This window comes from Ictidomys tridecemlineatus, chromosome 10 (genome assembly GCF_052094955.1).
Source record: "Ictidomys tridecemlineatus isolate mIctTri1 chromosome 10, mIctTri1.hap1, whole genome shotgun sequence".
NCBI classification, from domain to species: Eukaryota; Metazoa; Chordata; class Mammalia; order Rodentia; family Sciuridae; genus Ictidomys; species Ictidomys tridecemlineatus.
Window position 1 is genome coordinate 30,346,913 of NC_135486.1, and position 22,865 is coordinate 30,369,777.

Here is a 22,865-nt window from a genome sequence, read left to right on the forward strand (position 1 = left end):
CCGACTGGGACTGCAGGCTGACTCTGCAGAACTGAGTCGTGGCTTCTTCTAGATGTATGCATGATGGACTGGTTGTCAGGAGACCTGGGTTTGAGTCCGGATTCATCGTCTTGGACAAGTCAATGCTTTCTTTGAAGCTCATACTCTGGATTAGGATAAAACATCTCTGGCTCTTTCCCCCTGGGTTTCAGAAAGGGAAAGCCAGCAATCCCCTGACTCCCTGTGAAGCCAGCAAACCCCTGACTCCCAGTGCGAGAGGAGCAGGTGGGCAGCGGTGCGACCAGGTCCTGCAGAAATGCGTCCCGGCGAGTACCGTACCCTCTCCCACAACAGAACAGGTCGTGAGTGCCCGCGTCCGCTGCGTGCCTAGCCCTCTTCTTTGGCCCTCCAAGACCTCGAGCAGAGCCCCCAAAACAGTCACCTAGGGTGCGACAGGCTCCCAGTCCCATCCGCCCTTCTTTTCCTGGCCCAGGTAGCCTCCTCCAGGTCCCCAGAGCACCTAGAGGAGCAGCGGGAGAACGCGGGAAGCTGTCTACCCCCAGATGGCGCTGTGCCCCCGCATCAAGTTCAGAGGCACCAGAGAAATGATTACATCATCCCAGGCCCAGGCAGGATCCCCCAGGAGGGTGGAGGAAGGGAGTAGGCTTCTCCTCTGGCTAAACCGCGTTCAAGTTTGGTAGAAAGGGCTCTAAGGTGACAGGTTCTGTTGAAGCCTGAAGATTTGGAGATTGGTTCTGTTAGGTTTCAGTGCTTTCCTGAAGCACCATCACCAGTCTCATCTCAGTGGGATGGGGGTAAGCAGGAGGATCTGTTATGAGAAGCAGCTCTGAAGGCTCAAGACCTGCGCCCTCTGCCTTTTGCTAGTTGTGTGATCATAGACAGTTAATCTCTGTCTCAAACTTTATCTGCAAAATGGAGAGAACATTAGTATCCACCTCACAGAGTTGAAGGATAACCGGAAAAATAAAAAGCATCTAGCTAGTGAACATAACCCAGCAGGCATAGGGGGAAATGGCTTAGCTTCAGCTCATACCTTCTGAGGTAGAGTGTACCCTGGAATCTGGTGTGGGTGCTACTCCCTGCATGGTCCCTCCACTTTTCTTCCTGGGCCTATGACTGCTGTAGGGAGCTGGCTGTGAGCCCAAAGTTGGGAAGAGTCATGGAATGAGCATCCCCTGAACTTGCCTAATATAGCCATCTAGGGCCCCAAGCTTGGCTCTGCCCTGTTACCCTGAGACCAGCTCTGGAACTGAGTCCAGGCAGGAAGCCTTATTCAGAAGCACACCCAGGACAACTACTTTGGGGGCCCTGCACCCAGAGCTTAGGCTTCCCCCCATGTGATCCTTTAGTGGTGGTAAACTGAGTTTATGGTCAACTTGTACAGTGAGGCAGGGAACCTGAGCTTCTAGAGCTTTCCTGGGAGCCCTGGGTATCAGGACCTATAGTATATGACAGAGGTGAGACATAGTGACTCTCAGCTAAAGGTTTGTATATATTATCAAAATCTTATGGAAAAACAGATACACAGCTATTTTTACAACAGCGGGTGGGTGTGAGGAAAATGTCTGCTTTGGCATCAAACCTTCAGGTCTGTTCCTTTCCTCTCCTCTGGAGCCCAATCCCACCGGGCACTGACCATCCAGGCCAGCTGCCCTCCGTGTCCTCAGCCCCTCCTACTCTCCCCTTGGACTCCCATGCCCTGGCTCCCTCTGCCATTGCCCCTCAGAGTACCACTGGCCCAGCAGCTTTGCCCCAAGGGCTCCTCAGTGGCCTGGATCCTGGCCCTGAAGGGCAGTGGGGCTGGATATGTGGTCCCTGGGGACATCTTTCCTGGATCATAGGCCTTTTGAAGCGTGCCAACTACAAAGGGCCTGGGCAGTGCCATCTTCTCCATGATGCACACACAAAAAAACTCTTCTTGTCCAGAAACCTCAGCTCCAGGCATCAAAGCAATTTTTGGAGAGCCCCAGAGACAAGAAAAGGAAGGTGAGAGGAGATGCAGCGTCCTCCCTTGAGTGTGGCCCAGGCCTTGAGCTCTCCCATGGCAGAACAGGGACAGCCACAGCAGGTCAGCCAGAGTGGTGTGGACAGGGTCTGTGCAGCCCTGGATGTGAGCCAGGGCTGTCATGGCCTTGGCACCAGAGCCCGGCAGCCTGGTCCTACTGAAGCAGCTTGGGCACTTCCACCTGTAGGGCAGAGAGACAGGTTAGAGCAAGGAGTTTGGCAACTGGGCCTCTGGAATTCATCTCACCTCCCTCCCTTCTGGAAGTACACCATCCCACACCTCTCAATATGTGTCTGTGGGATGAATGTATGAGGTATTGACACTGAAGGAGCATTTCTCCTGTTCTGTAACAACTAGACATCAGAGCCCAGCAAATTGGGAGGCTGAGGCAGGAGGATCAAAAATTCAAGGCCAGCCTCAGCAATTCATCAAGGACCTGTTTCAAATTTAAAAGGGGTTGTGTGTGCTGGGGATGTAGCTTAGTGGTAGGTTCAATACCCAGTATCACAAAAAGTTAACAAAAAACCTGGATGTCATCAGATGACCACTAGAATTATAAGTGAGGTTGTCCTTTATCTCATGGTGTCCAGTGGCAAATAATGTGAGAGTAGGATATTCACTCAGACAGGCAAATGACGATGGACTTTGTCATCCAGGGAGGCAGGACTATGAGAAGTAGGGTGCCCAGGGATGATCCATGTGTCCATTGCACTGGTTAGTCAAAGGTAAACTATACTGAGGGCAAACCTTTGGGATAGACTGACCCATAGAACTGGGCTGATCCTGAGAGGGGATTACATAAAACCAATATCACTTTTGTTTGGGGAAATGGAGAAAAGGAGACTCGGAGGAAGAAGCCAGGTGCAGTGGTACAGGCCTATAATTCCTCCTGCCCAGAGGATGAGAGGCAGGAGGATCCTAAGTTTGAGGCCAGCCTAAGCTATTTATCAAGACCTTTTTAAAATAAAAAAGACTGGGGAGATAGCTCAGTGACAAAGAGCCCCTGGGTTCGATATCTCCAGTTTTAAGGGGGAGGGGAAGGAGAAGACAACCTAGAGGAAGAGCCACAGCTACACTCCATGTGTGGAGGCTGCCTCTCCATTAGCAGGAGCAACAGGTTTGATGGCTGGTGAAGGAGTTCCAGGTGTGGAGGGCGAGGCTAAAGGAAGCATAGAGTCCCACCTGTAAGGGAGATACAGATGTGGCCTGCCTGGGGGCAGGAGCATGGCTGAGATGACCTGCAGGTCCCGGGGTCTGGGTGCACCTGCAGGAGTGTCTGCATGCTGGCCTGTTATAACTGCCCTCTCCTGTCAGCCCCTGGGCACCCTGCCCTGTGGCCACGCCCACAGCAACTTGCCTTCTTCAGCTGTTTAAGGTTGCTGGAGCGGATGGCGGCCAGGAGCTGGTCACGTGAGTTCTTCTCCTGGGCAGGGAGGACTTTGTCTCCCATTTTCCTCTGAGTGGCTGGGGAGAGGGAGTTCTTCAGGTTCTCCATGATAAGGGGTGGAGCCAGGGGCGGGGGAGGAGGGGGAGGGGCAGCTGGAGCACCCCCTTTCTTTGGGGAGTTCTTTGGAGCAGGCTTGGGAGATGGCTGGGGTGAAGGTTTGGGGGAGCCCTTGGCCAGGGCCCCTCCCTTGGGCACCTCCAGCAGGTCCTTCTTCTCTCCGCTGGCTTCCTGGGCCTGCCTTTGCTCCTGCAGACGCTTTTGTCGCTGCTTGTCCATGTTGCGGCTCAGCAGGTTGGTGACGGTCATTCGGGGCCCGGCAAGCTCAAAATGGTAGCCGAGCTTGAGCAGGGTGGTGTTCTCCTTGAGCAGCTTGGCGATCTCCATCTCCGTCTTGCCCCCGCAAATGTGCCGCTGGTTGTGGAAGCGCAGCTCAGTCAGCGTGTTGTTCTGGAGGAGAGCTCGGAAGATGGCCAGGATGCCCTTGCCCGTGATGTGGTTGGAGTCCAGGTTGAGGCTGGTGATGGTCTTGTTGGCCTTGAGCATGATGGCGATGGCGAAGGCCACGTGGTCGTCCGCGCGCGTGTTGGCCAGGGCGAACACCTTGACCACGGTGTTGAACTCCAGGGCCTCGGTGAACCTGACCAGGATCTCGTTGGTGATGCAGTCCGAGTTGTTGACGTTCACTTCCGTCATCTCCGGGTCGTTGTTCTTCACTCTCTCCAGAGGCTCGTCAAAGATGCTGGGGGCCGCTTCCTCCTCCGCCCTGGGGGGCCCCTCCGAGGGTTTGCTGGGGCCTCCAGCGGCCTGTTTCTCGGCTGTCTTGATCTTGCTCTCTTCCTGGGCCTCCTTCTCACTTGGGGACTCCTCCCTCTGGACTTTCTCAACCTCCTTTTTCACGTCCCTGTCCTGGGTTCTTCTTTTTGCCCCCTCCTCCTCCTTTTTCCTGTCTGTGTCCCCAGTGGCTCTTTTGGTCTTCTCGTCCTCCCGTCTGGCATCTGTGCTCCTGCTGTCCCCCTTCACCTTCTCACTGTCCCCTCTCTTGGCCAGCTCCTTCACCTCCTCGTTCTTCTTGTCCTTGTCCTTGTCCTTGTCCTTGATCAGGCCTGAACTCCTGTCACTCCGTCTCTTCTCCTCTTCCTTCCTGACGGCCACCGTCTTCTCGTCTCCTCTCCCGTCCTTCCCTGCTTCCTTCTTGTCCACCACAGCCCTGACCCGGCCCTTGTCGATGCCCCTGATCACCTTCTCCTCCTTTGGCTTCTCCCCACTCCTGCCATCAGCTTCCTCTTTGTCTCTGGAGAAGCTTTTCTTTAGTCCACCCCTCTTTGGCTCCTTTCCCAGGTCTGAGTCCCGTCTGGGGCCCAGGGCCTTGGTGCTGGCATCTCTGCCCCTTTCCTCTCCATTCTTGGCATCAGCTCTGGTCTCCACTTGCTTGCTTTCCTAAGAATTCAGAAAAGAAAAATAAACATGAAGAGCTGGCTTCAGTAGAGGAGCGGGTTACAGGACAAGCGAGGGAGCACTTATACAACTGCCCTTGGGCCTCTGAAGGACACTGGGTGTTTGGAGAGTGATGGGCATGTCCCTGAGAGAATAGCCAAAGTGGGGCTTTGCGGGATTCCAGCTGGAGAGAACGGGCCAGTGTCACACTCCGCCACGGGTCATGAGATGCCAGAAAGAACACCTGCAGAGGTTTGGACTATGCGCAGTTTCTCTCCCAGAGCATCTTCAGACCCAGGTTTGCCTTTCCTGTCATGGATGCTTTACCCATGGCACCTCTGACCCCCTTAGAAGGACTGCTTCCAACAATGCTAGCACCTGAGGAAAAAGTGAAAATCACCAACACTGATCCTGTTTTGAATTTTTTTTTTCCAGTGCTGTAGATTGAACTCAGAACCTTGCACATGCGAGGCAAGTGCTCCTGCTACTGAGCTATATCCCCAGTCCTTTTTCCTCTGTTTTGAGACAGGCTCTTGCTAAGCTGCGGAGGCTAGTCTTGAACTCGGAATCCTCCTGTCTCAGCCTCCCAAGTTGCTGGGATTATAGGTGTGCGCCATCTCACGTGGCTTCTGCCCCTGCGTTCTGTGCTCAGGTTCACACTGCCTCACACCTAGTCCCAGCCCTGCTGCCAAGGGGAGGTCACTAATTCTCAGATACTGGAATGTTATAAGCCAGTACATTTACAAAGAAAAAAGAAATTGAAAGAATCGAGACAGGGTTGCTAACATTTTACCAATTAAGGATATTCATAAATTCTACCTAGCATCATCATCTCATTGAAACAAGGAGCTAATTATTAAAAAGTAGGTAACAGACCAAAAGATGTACTTTTACAGCAAATTGCAAAACGTGTGTCTCTTCAGAAGTTCCTAGTGTTGTCTTTTACTTATTTATTTATTTATTGCAATGCTGGGGATGGACCCAGGGCTTGATGCATGTTGGGGTAGTACTCTTCCACTGGGCTGCATTCCCAGCCCTAGTCTTTATTTTTTAGTAAAAATTTTGCTAAGGTCAAGCCTCTCCTGTAGGTAGCCCTGGAGTCCACTAGGATTCTGCAACTCCACTTTGACCATGCAAATGTGGGCTGCTGCTTGGGGAGGCTGTGGGATGGAGTCAGGGGAACACAATGGAGGCTTGAGTGTCCACCAGCCACCCAGCACCTCCCTGGGGGAGAGGGATATTTCTTGCTTCATGAAGTCGAGGAGCCATTTCAAGAGGACCTAGTGCACATCCCCACCACAGGAGCGGAGGAAGCAGCAGGTTACCTACGATACAGCATTAAATTTAACTGTCCAACTGGGACTCCAAGGGATGCTGGGAGGACCTTCCTTAAAGGCGCATTGAGAGAGCATGGCCTGAGCATGGAGGGTTTCTTTAAAGAGAGCCCAGTGAGGTGTGGAAAGAGGGGAAGGAAGAAAGGCACTCCTTGTCCCAGAGGGAACGGAGGGCAAGGTTAGCCCTTTGGAGACAGTTTGTACCAGAACCACAAATACATGCCATTGGAGACCGGCCCCTGGGTATTTGGAGAGAAGTCCTCGGCTCTTCTGCTAGACTCATGATAGGCAGCCCAGGGGCCCAGAGCCTGGTGGACAGAGCCTTGGAAAGGGCACTTGTTGCCTCCTTCCTAGAATGCATGGGATTCTGCCTGGAGCTGTGCTGATGGAACAGGGGACCGAGAGCCCCCCCAACCGTGGCCCCCAAGGAACTGAGTTTGCCACTTATGATTGCCCTGAATGGGAAGTGATAATAACTTTGCTGTATGTAAAGGAGTATGCAAATAGGATGTAAATGAGGAAACCCAATGGGTTTCCTTTTAGGGAACTTTTATAAGGATCTGCCCTCAGTGTGACCAGGGAATCTCCTCCCCTCCCATGCCACATGCAGAGTGGTTCCATCCACCTGGAGCTTGGCTGTGAGAGCTGATGGCATGGCCCCTAGGCATCATGCCCCAGGGCAGACTTCTGCCTCCCTCTCCTTCCCTTCCCAGAATGTGTCCACAGCAGAATGTCTCAGAGCCCACCAGGCACGGCCCAACTGTCCACTGCAGAGTTGCCATGCCTCTCAGTCACAGGCTGCACTGAGAGAAGCTGGGGACCCAGAGAGAGATGACAGCCAATTCCACCCAGCAGGTTCAGGAAAAACTGGGGGTTAGGCTTGATTGTCTCACGAACAGCCACTGTTATGGTTTGGATGTGAGTTGTCCCCCAAGAGCTCACGTGTGAGACAATCCAAGAAGGAGCAGAGAAGAAATGATCAGGTTGTGAGAGCCTTAAATAATCAGTGGATTGATTCCCTGATGGGATTAACTGGGTGGTGGCTGGAGGCAGGTGAGTGTGGCTGGAGGAGGTGGGAGTTGGGAGCGTGGCCAAGGGGTATGTGTTTTGTATCTGGATAGCGGGCTCTCTCTGCTCCCTGGTCGCCACGTGAGCTGCTTCCCTCTACCACACTCTTCTACCATGATGTTCTGCCTCACCTTGAGCCCTGAGGAGTGGAGCCTGCTGTCTATGAACTAAGATCTCTGAAACTATGAGCCTTCAAATAAACTTTTCCTCTTCTACAATTGTTCTGGTCAGATCTCTTAGTCACAGCAGTGAAAAAGCTGACTAAAACAGCCACCAAGTCAATGTCACTGCATCCGACCTTCCTATTAGGGGCCAAGGCTCCCCCTCCCTGCCTGCCCAGGATCCCTTGGGTCCCCGAGTGCCCCTGCTGTCCATGGGATCTCAGTAAACCTCATCAGGCTCCGGGCTCCCATTCAGAGCCTTTGCTCCGTTCCTAACCAGGGCTTGTTTTCCACATTTGAGCACTTTTCGCCCTTGACATCCCAGGTCCTGACCTCTGCCCTCTGTCCTCCGGGGGACTCCTTGCCACTCCCTCTCAGGTGCTTCCCCTCCGCTGCAGTCCTGCTTGGCTAGGATCTGCCAAGTGACTGTTCTGGGGAGGTGTGCCAACCCTTTAAAAAGAACCTAATGAAAAACAGGCCGAGTGGGGGAGGGGGAAAGGGCTGATTAATCATCAGTTTCCTCCAAATAGCCAGGAATGAGTGGGGCTGGGGCTTGTTGCGGCTCGAGCAGCCCTGGGAGCTCAGATGTTGCCTTAAAAGGAGAAGGAGCCCAGAGTCCTCCCTGGCCTGGGATTTCTGTGGGGCGAGTTCCTCGGCCCACAGCAACGCCGTCGCCTTCAAGCTTATCTGAGAAGGAGTCCAGGCTGACTTCTTTTTGTTTCTAGAACTAGTGGTGCATCCTGGTGACCTCCAGAGGTTATTTTTGCTTGTGTTCCTGTCCATAGTCTTTAGTTTGTTCCTTATAGCAAAAGGGGTTTTAAGTTAGCCATGACAAAGAACTTCCATAGAATGAAAGTTTGTATCCTCTAGTTGGGAGACCTAAGTAGCAATATCTTTTCCCCCTTGGGAAAAACTGAAGGCGTAGGGAAAGCCCATAAGCAGGGGAATGGAAAGCCTCTAGTGGGGCTGGGCACAGTGGTGCACCACTGGGGAGCCTGAGACAAGAGGATTGGAAGTTTGAGGCCAGCGTCAGCAACTTAACAAGGCCTTAAGCAAATAAAAAATAAAAAGGACTGGGATGGTCACATGAGTTGGATCCATTTTCAATGCCCCTGGTGGGGTCAATGGGCAGAACACACCATCTTTTTCCTCACAGGGGTCTTCTGATAGGATTCCCTGTGGAGTCTTATCTAACTGCAGAGAAGAGAACAATTTACCACCTCCCTTGCCAAAAGAGCAGAGGAGAATTGTCTATCCAGAGACATTTGTATATAAAGACATAAAGACAGACAATTGTCTAAACTTAAAAAGTGAGAACTTTCTGCATATAAGAGTCAAAGCCTCTGAGTCTGCGCTCAGCACTCGCTCGCTGAACCCCTGCTGGCTCATGCCAACTCCTCCCAGCTCATCTCTTTCCTTCCTGTGACCCAGCACCTGAGGAGGAGGTGTCTGCCCCTCTGAGAGCCATCCTAGCCCAGACAGCTGCCAGGAGTCTGCAGGAGGACCCTAGGCGATCAGAAGGCACAAGACTTCTGCTTTTGCTTTTGCTTGTGTCCCCTTTCCAGCCACTTGCCTGGGAGAGACAGAGTGATGGAGAGCGGGGCGCCTGCATGACTGTACCCCTCACGTGTGATAACCCCGTTGTGAAGTCAGGCACCTTTGTTTCTCCCTAAAGCAAGACTGAGGTTATGCTGACTCAGATGGCACTGGCCCTCTTGCTGTGTCCTGCTCAGTACCTCCAAGGGCTTCTGGCTGGAGGCATCCAGAACGCCCCCAGCTGGAGCTCCAGGCTGGATGCAGGGCTTCAGGTTCCCAGCTCGGCTTTTGGTAGACCCTCTTCCCAGGCCTTAGCTGCCATTGTCCCTGAGGACATTGACAGGCTCCTGCGTGTGGATCCAGAACTCACTAGAAAATGCATTTCTACCTTGGCAGTGGCCTGCTTCTTGCTTCCCCCAGTTCAAGGTCACTTTTAAATGGGACATCTCCTAGTCCTGCTCCCAACGTGCTGACCCCTTGCCACCTGTCCTTCCTGGTCTTGCACAAGATCTCACTCCCCTGCTCTTCTCAAGAAGCTGTCCCAGCAGGGGGCACTCCCTCCTGCCACCTGGTGACCTCCTGGTCTCAGGAACTTCGGCTGCCAGTGTCATCTGTCTACACAAGGGAGGGCTGGGAGGAACTGGCCACAGGTCCCCTGGGACAGCAGCTCGCTTTCAGGGCTGGTGTGAAGGGCAGGCAAGCAGACGGGCCCGACTGGTGGGGATCAAGGGAGTCGTCCCCCCAGTCTCCTGCCTCACTCCATGTGACTCTTTTATTTACCACCAAGAAGAAAGTTTCTAGATTCTCCTAGCAAGCAGTTTTGGGAGGGTCCACGGCTGTTTGGGGAAAATAGGATCGCCAGGGCTGGCAGTCTGGGAAGGGACCACAGGAAATGTGGTCTGTGACACAGCATTCCTCTACTGAGGCTCTGTCCAGTTCATTAGACACATCTTTTAATAACTGGCATTGCCCCTAGAGAGCCATAGGTCCCCTTCAGAGCTATCAGGAAAACTGGGGATTGTTCTGGCAAAGGTCTAACCATGGCGGCATGGAAGCCCAACTGCCTGGTTGGCCCATGTGCAAATCCCAGCTCTGCCCCCTGCTAGCTGTGTGACCTTGGGTAAGTTACTTAGGCCCTCTGAATTTGTCTTATATGCACAAGACTGATCACCCTGGGGCTCCACACTGGATTATGCAACCCCCTAAAAAGGTCAGGCAGCCCCTTTCTCACCTCCTGCCTGGCAGTAGACAACGTCTGGGCACCTCACAGCATCCCCTGCCAGCCTCCCCTATTCCAAAGTCCCCCACTCTAGGAAACACAAACCGTCTCCACTGGCCCTTGAGGACAAGTTCTGAGGGAAGCTCTCTTCACCCCTCCTAATTGTAAGAGGCTGATGAGGAAACCGAAGCCTCAGAGATGGGGCTGGAGATGTGGGGAGGAAACAGGCAACGAGGAGAGAGTGAGCCCATAACCTTCCTCCCCTTCAGCTAACATCTCTGGAAAGAAACTTTTCGGAATGTTCAAGGGCTTGTACACACGACCACACATACACTCAGTTCCTCCCGTGCTGGAGTACAGTTAGTCTCATAAAAATAGGGACTTAACATAGAATTCCTAATTTGGGGATGGGAGCCTTTGTCCTATGATGTGGGGCTGCAGTGCCACCTCCTCCCATGCTTTCTGAGACCACTGACCACTCTGCACATCTGGAGCGCCCAGCCCCTGACCACAGCAGGACAGCATGGAAGATGCCCTGCAAGGGCTTCGCACAGCCTGGTACTCCGGGAAGGCTTGTTGGCAGGACAGCCACGCGCACCATCCAGTAATCCACATGGAGGCTGTCTGCAACAAAGAGGGGCCAGGCCCAGAGACACCCACATCACCCCAGTCTGGCCCGTCAACACCAGCGGTGTGCAGATGTCCCCATGAGGCCTGCTCCCAACCTGGAGCCTACTAGTGAACACTCAGTAAACATGACCCAGTCCTGGAGGCTTTTCCCCTGCATCCTCAAAACGAATGCGGGCCATCTGGACACAACCTCTCAAAGGCTCAGGGCTTCAGAGAGGGTAATGTGGGCACCCCCAAGGGAGGCGTGCACCTGGTGAGCTCTGGGCTGAGAAGCCAGGGCCGGTGCAGTCACAGAGCTAAGAACAGCTGCACTCGCAAGCATCCGGGACTCCTGCTGCCCAGCCTCACCCTACCTGGCCTCTCTCTGGCTTTCCCAGGCTCCCCAGTGGTCAGCCCAGCCACTTGTGAGCAAGTGGGTCAGCTCCCGAGGGTAGTACACAGGATCAGCCCCCTGGCAGAGAGATGCCCATCTGCAGATGGTCCTGCCTCAGGTCTGGGAATGGCAAAAGTCAGACTGTTCCTTCTACGGGGTGAGGAAGCCACAGAAACCCTGGCGCTGGGGGAGCTCACTTCCCAACTTTAAGCCCCTTTGTCTGAGGGGCACGACCTCCACCCTGGGCTGCCAGTCCACCTGAGAAAAGGTCCAGGACCTTTGCTCAACGCTTTTCCCCAAATCCTCAGTCCAGGGAGCACTCCCACGGGTTCTTAACACCTCCCCTCTCCAGCCTGACAAGACTGACCTCTCCAGAGCTGCCTGACATGCTGTTCCATGTGTTCCTGGATGGTAACCAACTCCCATGCTCCCTACCGTGGCCCACCGGGGACTGAGTAATGTCATCCTCATTTTAGAGAAGAAGAAATGGAAGCCCAGGAACCCACAGCTAATAATGTTGAAGCAAGGACTCAAGTTCAGGTTCTCAGGCTCCAGACTTTGAACCCCTCTACCATCTTCCTCAGTATCCATAGGGCATTGGCTCCAGGAGCCCTTCAGACACCAAAGTCTGTAGATGCTCAAGTCCCTAATAAAAAATGGCCTAGTGTTCACATCGAACCTAGGCACATCCTCCGAATGCTTTAAATCATCTCTAGATTACGTATAATACGTAAAGCAATGTAAACTACATGTAACTAGTTAATACTGTATTTTAAAATCCATATTATTTTGACTGCTATACTGTTATTTTTAATTTTTTAGTATAGTCTATCCACAGCTAGTTGAATCTGCGGATGTGGAACCAGGGGGTGAGGAGGCCAGTTGTATTACACTGTGGTGTGTGAGTGGGGCCACAAGCTAATCCACTCTTTCCCCAGAACACCTAGTCCCCAGAGACAGCTCTTCTACCCGGCCACCCAACACTAAATAAGAATGCTGATACTAATCTCCACAACCACCTAGTAGTGCTTACATGGTGCCAGACACCACGCTAAGTGCTTCTCCCAAGTCCAGACAGAGCAGGCAGAGACTCCCTAGGCTTTAGTCTCAGCAGGAGGAAGCTGGGGGGAGGGGCCTGCCCAGGGTGGCTGGTGGGAGCCAGGGCCCTTCGCATTCAGGGACCCTCAGCTGTGTTGTGAGTGGTTTTCCTTTCCCACTGTTTCCCATAATATTTTTCCTTCATGACCTAATGATTCTCACATTACCATAGTACCTAAGAAGCAATCCCAACACTCACCCCTTTCACATAGTGAGGGACAGTGAAACTTTTTTTTTTTTTTTTTTTTTTTTTTTTTTTTTTAAAGAGAGAGTGAGAGAGAGGGGCACAGAGAGAGAGAGAGAGAGAGAATTTTAACATTTATTTATCTTTTCTTAGTTCTCGGTGGACACAACATCTTTGTTGGTATGTGGTGCTGCTGAGGATCGAACCCGGGCCGCACGCATGCTAGGCGAGCGCGCTACCGCTTGAGCCACAACTTAAGTTCTGCAATATACTACCTGGGCAAGGAGACATTTCAAACATTCAAATTCAAGCATTCTTTTCCTTTTAAAGGCAGAATACTATTCCACTGTATGTACATACCACATTTTGTCGATTCATTCATCTGTTGAGGGACACTCGGGTTAGCTGTGGCCCTTCTGAATAATGCTGTTACAAACATATGTGTCCTAATTTCTGAGTCATTATTCTCAACTCCTTTGGGTATCCGCTCATCAGTGGAACTGCAGGAATGAGGCCCAAATTCTGACTTCTCTATTCCAGCCATCTTGACTGTGTCACCTCCTGTCCTATCTAGCCCTGTCATTCATCAACTTGCCAATACCCTCAGCCTGGTCACCAGTGATGGCCAAAGTCCCAACCCTGTAGCTTGCAACCCCTTGCCTGAGCTGCTGATTTTGTTGATGTCCTCCAGGAGAATCTCCACGCTGCAGCCTGGGGCCCTTCTCACACTCACACACACACATCCCTCAACTCATTTCTTGGCCTAAAACCTCTCAGTTGTTCCCCAACACCCTCAGGACAAGTGCAGACTTGTAGGCCCCTCCTGACCTGGCCGCTGAAGTCCTCTCTTGATGAGTTGGCCTCCCCAGCCCACCACCCCAGTCTCCATCCATCCTGCAAAACTCTTAAGTGCCTGAGGCAGCTAGGCCTTGGCACATTTGCAAAGATGTTCCTATCCCTTGGAAAACTCTTCCCTTTCTTCCTGCTGTCCTTAGAGGTTCAGATTGACCGTCTGGACTTTTTACTTTGGTTACAATGCAAGGTAACAATTTAACGTTTTCATTTCAAAGACATATCTAAAATCTGAACTACTTCTATGATTAGGAAGAAAATTTTTATTAAAAAAAAAAAAAGAATTACCACTGGGTGCAGTGGCACACAGCTGTAATCCCAGCAATTCAGGATTCTGAGGCAGGAGGACTGCAAGTTCAAAGCCAGCCTGAGCAACAAAGCAAGGCCCTAAGCAACTTAGTGAGACCCTGTCTCAAAATAAAAAATAGAAAGGGCTGGGGATGTGGCTCAGTTGGTTCAGCACCCCTGGGTTAAATTCTGGTACCAAAAAAAAAAAAAAAAAAAAGAGAAAGAGAAAATTATCTTAAAATAATTCAGTTCATAGCAAAAACAAAATAAAATAGAAAAGCAAGACCTGGGCTGCGGGAATAGACCAATGGTAGAGTTCTTGCCCAGCATATATGAGGTTTGGGTTCCATACCTAGCCCTGAGAAACAAAGAAATTAAAAAACATTAAAAAATTAAAAAAAAGTAAAATCCCTCAAGTCAGTGGCCGGGGAAAAGGTATGGAATGCATGGAGGGGGCAGAGATTGGTGGTCATTCCCCTCCTGCTGCTCAGCCTCTGCCTGGCCCTGCTGCGCAGGGAACCACCATGCAGCCTGGCCTCTCCTGGTCCTGTTGCAGCACTTACCAGTCATCTCTGCTGATAAATATTAGTGCTGAGCAGAAACCAGGAGGGTCTCAGGCCTCCTGCTCTAGTGTAAACAGCAACTCCACAGCTCATTTTTCTCTCCCAGGATGAACTTTGGCGGGTGCAGTGGTACCCTGGAAAAGGGCCTTTCCTGATGCCGTTGGGCAGGAGACCTGCTCCACCAGGGAGCAGTGCACCCATCTCTGTGCCTGCTCTGCCCTTGGAAGCGATGGGGAGCAGAAGCAACTTCCAGAAAAGACAATGAATGATGTGCAAACTTGGGGGTGCTGGGCTCTTGCACGCAATCTATCACCGAACTCTCTGCCAAAGGGAAAGGGGATCCTTGGTTGCTTGAGTCTTGCAGGGGCCCAGTTTCTAGTGAAGGGGGTGTTGAATGGGGGAGGTGACCTGACCTTGAGGAGCAGTTCTGCCACAGGCACTAGAAAGAAGACCTGGTGGGAGCGATCACTTCTCCGGATGCCCTTTCTACCCTTACTTCTTGCACCAGAGGCCTCTGCATGCTACTGCAAAGAGAAGACCCAGCTGGGAGGGGTGGCAATTGCCTTAAGGCTGGGCTGGCAACACCTCCTAGGCAGGCCATTCTGGTTTCTCTTGGGTTATGAAGAACCCATCTCAGGGGCCTGGAGGTGCTTAGGGCAGAATTTCTCTGCCAGGGAAGGGTCAGCTCCACTGCTTTCTGCAGACCTAAATGTTTTGCCAACTGGTCTGGTGACTCATGCTGGGAAGCTTATAGTAAACCCCATTTTTGGAGAAGCCAGGAAATCTCTTTGGAGAGACAAATAAGACACTTGAGAGCTTTGCTGTGTAAATGCCTGCTTGCCACTTTCTGTATCTTCATTTCATCCCAGCCCAGATGAAAACCCAAGTGAGTTTGGAAAACATTGTAAAGATCTACTCAAAAGTCAGCTATTTTTCCCTGAGTGCTGGGTCCCTCTTGGGTCCCAGGGGGATAGCAAGAAGAACATGTTGTCCTCTTGCTGCTTGCTGAAGCTGTGAGTAGGAGCCCTGGCTCTCACCCAGACACCCTCCTTCTTTTTCTAAACAGAAAAGGCTACAATGGCCTAATTGGGCCCAGCTTCATGGGTGTTTGACCTCAGCAGTCCTGCAGGGCCCCATGTTGGGGTGGGGGGGGCTGGGCTTTGTTTCATGCTCTGCTGTGACCATTTTGGAAGTCTTGATTCTTGAACAAGAGGGTTCAAGGCCCCACATCTCCCATCCTTAGATCATTTTATTTATTTACTTTTGAGTCATGGCGGACAAAACCCAGGGTCTCTTGTATGCTATAAGTCCTCCACCAGTGAGTGACATCCCTAGTCCCCATCCTTATTTTAAAGCAAATTCCAGGTATATCATTTCATACATACATATTTCAGTGTACATCTCTAGAAGACAGAAACTTTTTAAGATAGTTGAGATAACATTTCTTATGTGAACCACTAATAACAGCATTTGCCTCTTGATGGCCTACTGACCAAGGGCCCTTTCAGTAGCCCTCCCAACCTCTGGAACAGGAGTCCTTGCTCTGTGTCCCTACAGCAGGTCCAGCTCCCACAGCTCTCTGAGCACTAATTAGTTTACTCACCTGTCCCTGGACTAGACGGTGAATGACTTGAAATGTAAGAGACCCATCTTTTATTTCTATCCTTAGCCCCTGGCCTGGCAGAACACTTTGCAATAAATAAATATTTGCTGGAATGAACTGCAAATATTTAAATCCTATCTACAGTGTCCCTGTTAAGCAGTGTGTGCTGAATAATTCCAATGACCGGGAGCTTAGTTCTTTTTGAGGAACACAAGCCGACAAACACTGCCTCCCTCCTTTTCCTTCCTTTTCTCCCCACCCCAGCCCCTGCCCCAGGACTAGACATTGAACCCAGGGGCACTTCACCACTGAATTACATCCCCAGCCCTTTATTTTTATTTTGAGACAGGATCTTTCTAAATTGCCCAAGTTGGCCTTGAACTTGGAGATCTTTCTGTTTTAGCCTCCTGAAGTGAGTGCCACCATACCCGAATCGGCTCTTTCTTTCTTTTCTAAACAGGCGCTATCTCAGAAAGCCCTCCTGGGGCCATGTAAAACAAGGCCACCCCTTCTCTTCTGTAGGCTGCTCTTCTCTAGGGAAGAAAAGTTCTAGTTCACTGAACCCAACCCATCCAAACAGAACTTTTTGGATCTTGGTTTTGCTGTTTAAAAAGTTCATTGTCCCTCTCAGCTTCAGATAATCTGCAAATCTGGTAGCCTTGGCTTCTAGATCCTTGTGCCCACTGAACAAGGCAGAATCCAGGGTAGAACTCCTTGGCACCCTACCAGAAACCTCCAAGAAGCCCCCATCAGCACCCAACTGCACCACCTTCCACTTGACATCTCTCTGTCTGCCTCTAACCCATTGTGAGAAGCCTTTGCCAATGATTTCCTGAAGTCTCTACAGGGGTCCAGGACAACACCACCTCCACTCCACACTGACTCTTCCTGGAGAATTTTTACCCCACTAAAAGGATGAACTTTGAGCCACCATGTCCCATGCCCAATTCTGGAAAGTCTCTCCTTTCAGACTGCAAAGGCATTGCAACTCCCAAGCACAGTTCCCTTCCAATGGATGAAGCCCTAGGAGACATAGGATCTTCATGAGCCATGGTCATGAGATGGGAGTTTCCCTTGCCATCTGAGAGGGGAGGCTGGGTCTTTTCCTCTGAGATACCCTGGGAGAGTCCGTCACACTTGAAGAACAAGTCAACCATTTAGCTGAGTCGTTAAGCTCTAGGATAATTGGATGTGGGTCTGGTCATGCCACTGGGGGTGAGGGAAGGAGGAAGTCAGAATCTAGAAGGAAAGAGAAGCAAACAAAGATCTAAGCCATTGCATCATGGAGGCCAAGTGGCCTCTAAGTGCAGAACCTGGTGAGTCCACAAGGGTGGTGGGAATCTGGAAGTAAAGCTTTGGAAGTAGCCTCCTTCAGAGAAGTCATCTGGGTATCAGAGATAAGAGAAGTACCTCAGTAGAGGGAACAAAATAGGCAAAGGCGTGGATTCACTGGAGCCTGGCAGGGATTGTAGAGAAGTTCTTTGTAACTGCAGCAGGGGAAGAAGGTGGTGGTGGGAGATGAACCCAGAATTGAGCTCTGGAGGCAGTTCATGATGGAATACACATGGTGCTAAGCAGTGGGGGCTTTGCCCAGTGGCCAGGGGAGAAGCACACAGATTTTTACAGAGAAATAACATTGTATATTGGAAAGATAGCTCTGACAGCTGTTTGGAGGATGGAATTGAGACTGGGAGAAACCAGAAGGAAACAAGTAGGAGAACATTAGGAAGCTACTGCAATAGTCCAATAGAAACTACTGCAATAGGCAAGAAATTATGAGATCCTGGACTAAAGTTGAGCAGTGAGCACAGAGAGGGAAGTGCACGCCATAGACATATCTGGGGTACAGTTGATGAGATTCAATGAAGTGGGGAATGACAAGGAGGAGTTTTCAGTTTGGTTGAGTGGATAGATAATGATGCTATTATCTGGGCAAGGTGGCACACGTCTATAATTCCAGTGATTCAGGAGGTTGAAATAGGAGGAGTGCCAAGTTTGAGGCCACGCTGGGCAACTTAACAAGACTCTGTCTCAAAATAAAAAATAAAAAGGACTGGGGATATAGCTTAGAGGTAGAGCACTCCTGGGTTTAATCCCCAGTATGGAGGTCGGGGTGATGCTTATAACCATGACAGGCAATATGGAGGAACAGATGAACATGACAATTAGGATGATAAATTGTTCTGCTCATGACAAGGTTTGAATGCCCAACAAGTTGGCATTAATAAGAATCTGAGCCAGGTTCAGTGGTGCACACCTGTAATCCCAGGGGCTCGGGAGGCTGAGGCAGGAGGATCACAAGTTCAAAGCCAGCCTCAGCAAAAGCAAGGTGCTAAGTGAGACCCCGTCTCTAAATAAAATATAAAATAGGGCTGGGGATGTGGCTCATTGGTGGTGCCCCTGAGTTCAATCCCCAGTACCCCAATAAATAAATAAATAAGGATCTGAGGCTTAGGAAAGAGGTCTGGGCATGAGGTGTAGATTTGTGAGTTACGAGTGTATAAATAGCAAGGAAAACCACAAAAGTAAGGTGACACTGAAAAGAGTGTCTTCAGGAAGAAGAAAGGGATGTACAGAAGAGGAGCAAGGAAGTTGTCCAATTATTTAATAAAATAAAGCCCGTATCTCCTGAATTGGCAAAATCATAATGAGCTATGCTTCACAACCAATCAGTGTCTCTAAAAAAAAAAAAAAAAAAAAAAAAGTCAGACAAAAATAACTGTTCGTAAGGATGCGGAGAAATTGGAACCCATATATATATATATTGTGCAGCCACTTTGGAAAACAGTCTGACAGGTCCTCAAAAAGATAAGCAAACCTTACAATCTTGCAATTCTATACCTAGATATACAAACAGGAGGACCGAAACATGTCACACAAAAACTTACACACAAATGTTCACAGCAGGGCCAAAACAGAAACCACCCAGCAGATGAATGGGAAAACAAAATCCATTAACTGCTGAATGCATGAATAAGCAAATGTGATATATGTCCATACAACAGAAAAAGATTCAGCCATAAAAATGAATAAAGTACCATGCTATACCATGATGCACCTTGAAAATATAATTGAAAGAAACCAGGTCCAAATTTGTATGATTCACTTATATGAAATATCCAGAATAGCAAATCCATAGAGGAAAAAAGTAAATTAGTGGTTGCTTGGGGGTGGGGGGGATGGGAGAGGGAACTAAGGAGTATCCTTATTTCTCATCCTGATGAATACAGGGTTTCTTTGGGGTGGGTAATGAAAATATTCCGGAATTAGGTGGTCATGATTACCAAACTTTGTGAATATATTTATTTATTTATTTTAATTTTTATTATTAGTTTGTGAATATATTAAAAAAAAACAGCACCAAATTGCTATTTATTTCCGTACTGGGTATTGTAACCAGAGGCCGACTATCACCGAGCAATACCTCCAGGCCTTTATACTTTATTTTGAGACAGATTCTTGCTAGGTTGCCCAAGCTGGCCTTGAACTTGCCATCCTCCTGCCTTAATGGCCTGAGTTGCTGGGATTGCTGACATGAGCCACTATGCCCAGCTCCAATGCATACTTTAAAGGAGTGAAACAGTCAGACATGGGGCTCAGGCCCGTAATTCTAGCAAGTTAGGACACTGGCGCAGAAGGATGGCAAGTATGAGGCCAGCCTGGGCAATTCGGCAAAACCCTCAGCAACTTAGTGAGACATGTCAAGGAAGGAAGGAAGGAAGGAAGGAAGGAAGGAAGGAGGGAGGGAGGGAGGGAGGGAAGGAAGGAAGGAAGGAAGGAAGGAAGGAAGGAAGGAAGGAAGGAAGGAAGGGTAAAGAGCCCTTGGGTTTAACCCCCAGGACCAAAACAAAACAAAGCAAAAAAAAAAAAAAAATGGATGATAGATAGTATGTGAATCATCTAAATTTAAAAACCTAAAGATAGTTTTAAAATATCCTGACCTTAATTACATAAAAATGATAGTGCTATATTAAACAAAATCTCATTCTTTTTCTCTCTTGCTTTAATTTCTTTTTTTCACTTTTATAAGCACGATAACACTTTATTTTACTGAACATTAACAACATTTAATTTCATAATGAACTAACAACTGTTGCATAGGTTATGAATTAGCATAAGGGCTGACCCAATTCAGTGGTTATGCTGCCTTCTCAAACATTTATTGGAGCATTAGGGAAAAATTAAAACCATTCAATATAATTTTTGCATAAATAATATTTTTTCTCTTTGAAGTTAAGATTAATCTTGCTTTAATTTCTAAAGGATGAAGATTAAATAAAGAACTGACATATAGCTGGGCGCAGTGGTGCACACCTGTTATCCCAGTGGCTCAGGAGGCTGAGATGAGGATCATGAGTTCAAAGCCAGCTTCATCAATAGCAAGGTGCTAAGCAGCTCAGTGAGACCCTGTCTCTAAATAAAATACAAAGTAGGGCTGTGGATGTGGCTCAGTGGCTGGGTGCCCCTCAGTTCAATCCCACGTACAGCCCCCCACCACCGCCAAAAAAAAAAAAAGAACTGAAAATATGAAAACAAAATCCAACCAACCAAACAAACAAATAATATGCCAGGCACCATAGTTATAAACATTATATTGTAGACAGCACAGCCCAAAGGAAATATAATGCAAGCTACATATGTAACTTGAAATGTTCTATTAGCCATATTATGAAAAGTAAAATGAAACAGGTGAAATTCGTTTTAATAATACGTTTTGAACTCATTCAAGATGTTACCATTTCAACATGAAAACAATATAAAATTTTCCAGGATGTTTTCCTGCTAAGTTTTTGGAATCCAGTATTTTACATTTGTAGCACATTTCAGTTCAGACTGGCTTCATTTCAAGTGTTTGACAGCTACATGTGGCCAGTGGTTGTCATATCAGACAGGGCGATGCTAAGGTGGTTGCCATTGCCATGGAGGCCGGTTTTATTTCCCTCTGGGCGATGCTAAGGTGGTTGCCATTGCCATGGAGGCCGGTTTTATTTCCCTCTGTTTATTTCTGTTCGTGGTGAGCAAGAAAAGCCCTAGGCTTGTGTGGTTGCCTCCAGTGTCTTTGGCCAGAGGTAGGCTGGAGAAACCCTCTGTTCTATAGCTAGGTTTGGGAGAAGAACCTCAAAGGAGAGTGGAGGAGGCTACTTTGAAGAGGAGAGAGAAGCTAGGTGAGTAAAGTCTGGGGCAGACCCTGAGGGAGAAGAGTGGGGAAGGAAGCCAGGACACCAGGATTCTTCCAGGCAGGAAAAGGAATTGCCACAGAATGGCCTGGAGTGTTTCCTGACAGCCATTCCCAGTCTCTTAGAGGGCCCTATAGGAGTCAGGTCAGTGTCCATCTCAGAGCATAGCAAGTTTCCAGGGTGCAGTACAGTGACAGGAAAACTGTTGGCTGCCACAGCCACCAGAACTGATCAGCCCCTCTCCTAGAACTGGGCACACAGTGTATGTTTCCTAAATGCCGTCTGAATAAATGCGTCTCCCGTTCTAGTGGAGATCCACAGTGAAGGCTGGTGGGACAGATTTTGTTGATGTTAAGTTATGCATGATTTGTTGCAACTTGAGCTCAAAAGAAAAAGCTCAAGACCTTCTTCAGCCACCAACTGGGTGACCTCATGAAGCCTCAGTTTTTCATCTGTCCATCAGATTGAAGTTTATCTACCTTACAAGGCCATGGGAGGATCAAATGAAATGATGGACATGGACGTCTGCAAAGCTCCACACACACCAGGCTTTAGGCTCTGTAATTATTTGTGCCTGAGCATATTGTGTGATGTCCTAAGACAGCAGCAAAGTGCTCCCCTGTGGTCTTCTGGATGTGAGGTGCTCCCCTTCTATTTTTCATAGAAAGGGAGACGACCTTGCCTTATGACCTGGTGCTGTGCGATTGGTATGATACTCCAGAATCTGTGTCGCAGGGCCCTCTGGGAGTGGGAGAATGGACTGCTTGCCCTTCTTGACACCCTTCCTAGACCTAAAAAATTTCCAAAGCTGGAGACTTCATTTTTTTTTAAGTGATAGCAATCCTTTCCCTCCCGAGACAAAGGGAAACTAGGTATCTCTGCTCTACCCATGGTACACACAAACTGTCACATTATCCTATGAGTCAAAGAGAGAAGGTAAGTGCTCTGCTTGGTGGATATTACAACGTAAGGAACTTGATCCTCTAAAAAATAACTTATGTGGCCTCATGTTTCCCTAGGCTATGGAGTGACTGCCCTGTGATCTGCCCATCAGTCCCTCTTTTCCAGTGTCCAAGGAGTTTGTCTCTCGTTTGGAGTTTCATTTCACCCGTCTGGCCCTAAGACTCAGCAGCAAGAACAGAGTGCTAATGGTTCTATTTATCATCTTGTTTGGTTGGCTCTGTCCCTCTGGGGAGGGTGCCAAAGGCCAAGGGAAGGAGTTCGTGCTGAAACTCTGGGGATCTGTTTAGGGCCTTGGAAAGTATATTTAATGGAAACCGTGTAAATGTCCAAATATAGGCAAATGGTTCAACACAACCATATGATGGATGATGATGTCATCCACTGGAAATGATGTGTAGGAAGAATTTTTAATACATGGGAAAATGAGTATACTATGATAAGCAAAAAAAGTGGGAAAAATTTATGTGAATATTTGTGCATGCACAGAATTAACTACAAAAGGGAACGCAAGTATAGAACTATACCCGAAAAAAAATTGACAATGGCTAAAAAACACAATGGAGAAAAGGCAACCTTTTAAACAAATGGTGCTGGGAAAACTGGACGTCCATATGTAGAAGAATGGAACTAGACCCTTATCCCTCGCCCTGTGCAAAAATCAACTCAAAATGGGTCAAAGACCTAGGAATTACACTGCAACTCCGAAAAGAAAACATAGGGTCATCACTCCAACACATAGACACAGGCAACGACTCTCTCAATAGGAGATACACAATAAGAGTTTTATTCAGCCATAAAGAAAAATAGAGTTATGTCATTTTCAGGGAAATGGATGGAACTTGAGACCATTATGTTAAGTAAAACAAGCCAAACTCAGAAGGTCAAGGGTCATACATTTTCTCTCCTATGAGGAAGCTCAAGAGAAAAAAG

The 22,865-nt window shown here is 49.1% G+C and overlaps 1 protein-coding gene across 2 annotated transcripts in view; it reads right to left on the reverse strand.

Annotated features, from left to right (window-relative positions):
- Positions 1-1,468: 1,468 nt before the first annotated feature.
- Positions 1,469-22,865, reverse strand: part of Lmod1 (leiomodin 1) — a 39,143-nt gene continuing 17,746 nt past the window's right edge. The window contains exons 2-3 of one of the 2 annotated variants that reach the window (XM_005330349.5): positions 3,363-4,889; positions 1,469-2,186 (exon numbers count right to left, since the gene is read on the reverse strand). In XM_005330349.5, coding sequence (XP_005330406.2) covers positions 2,160-2,186; positions 3,363-4,889 — 1,554 coding nt within the window. In that variant the 3' untranslated portion in view covers positions 1,469-2,159. Of the gene's footprint in view, positions 4,890-22,865 lie in introns of both variants that reach the window. The other variant, XM_040277235.2, reaches the window with a different exon arrangement.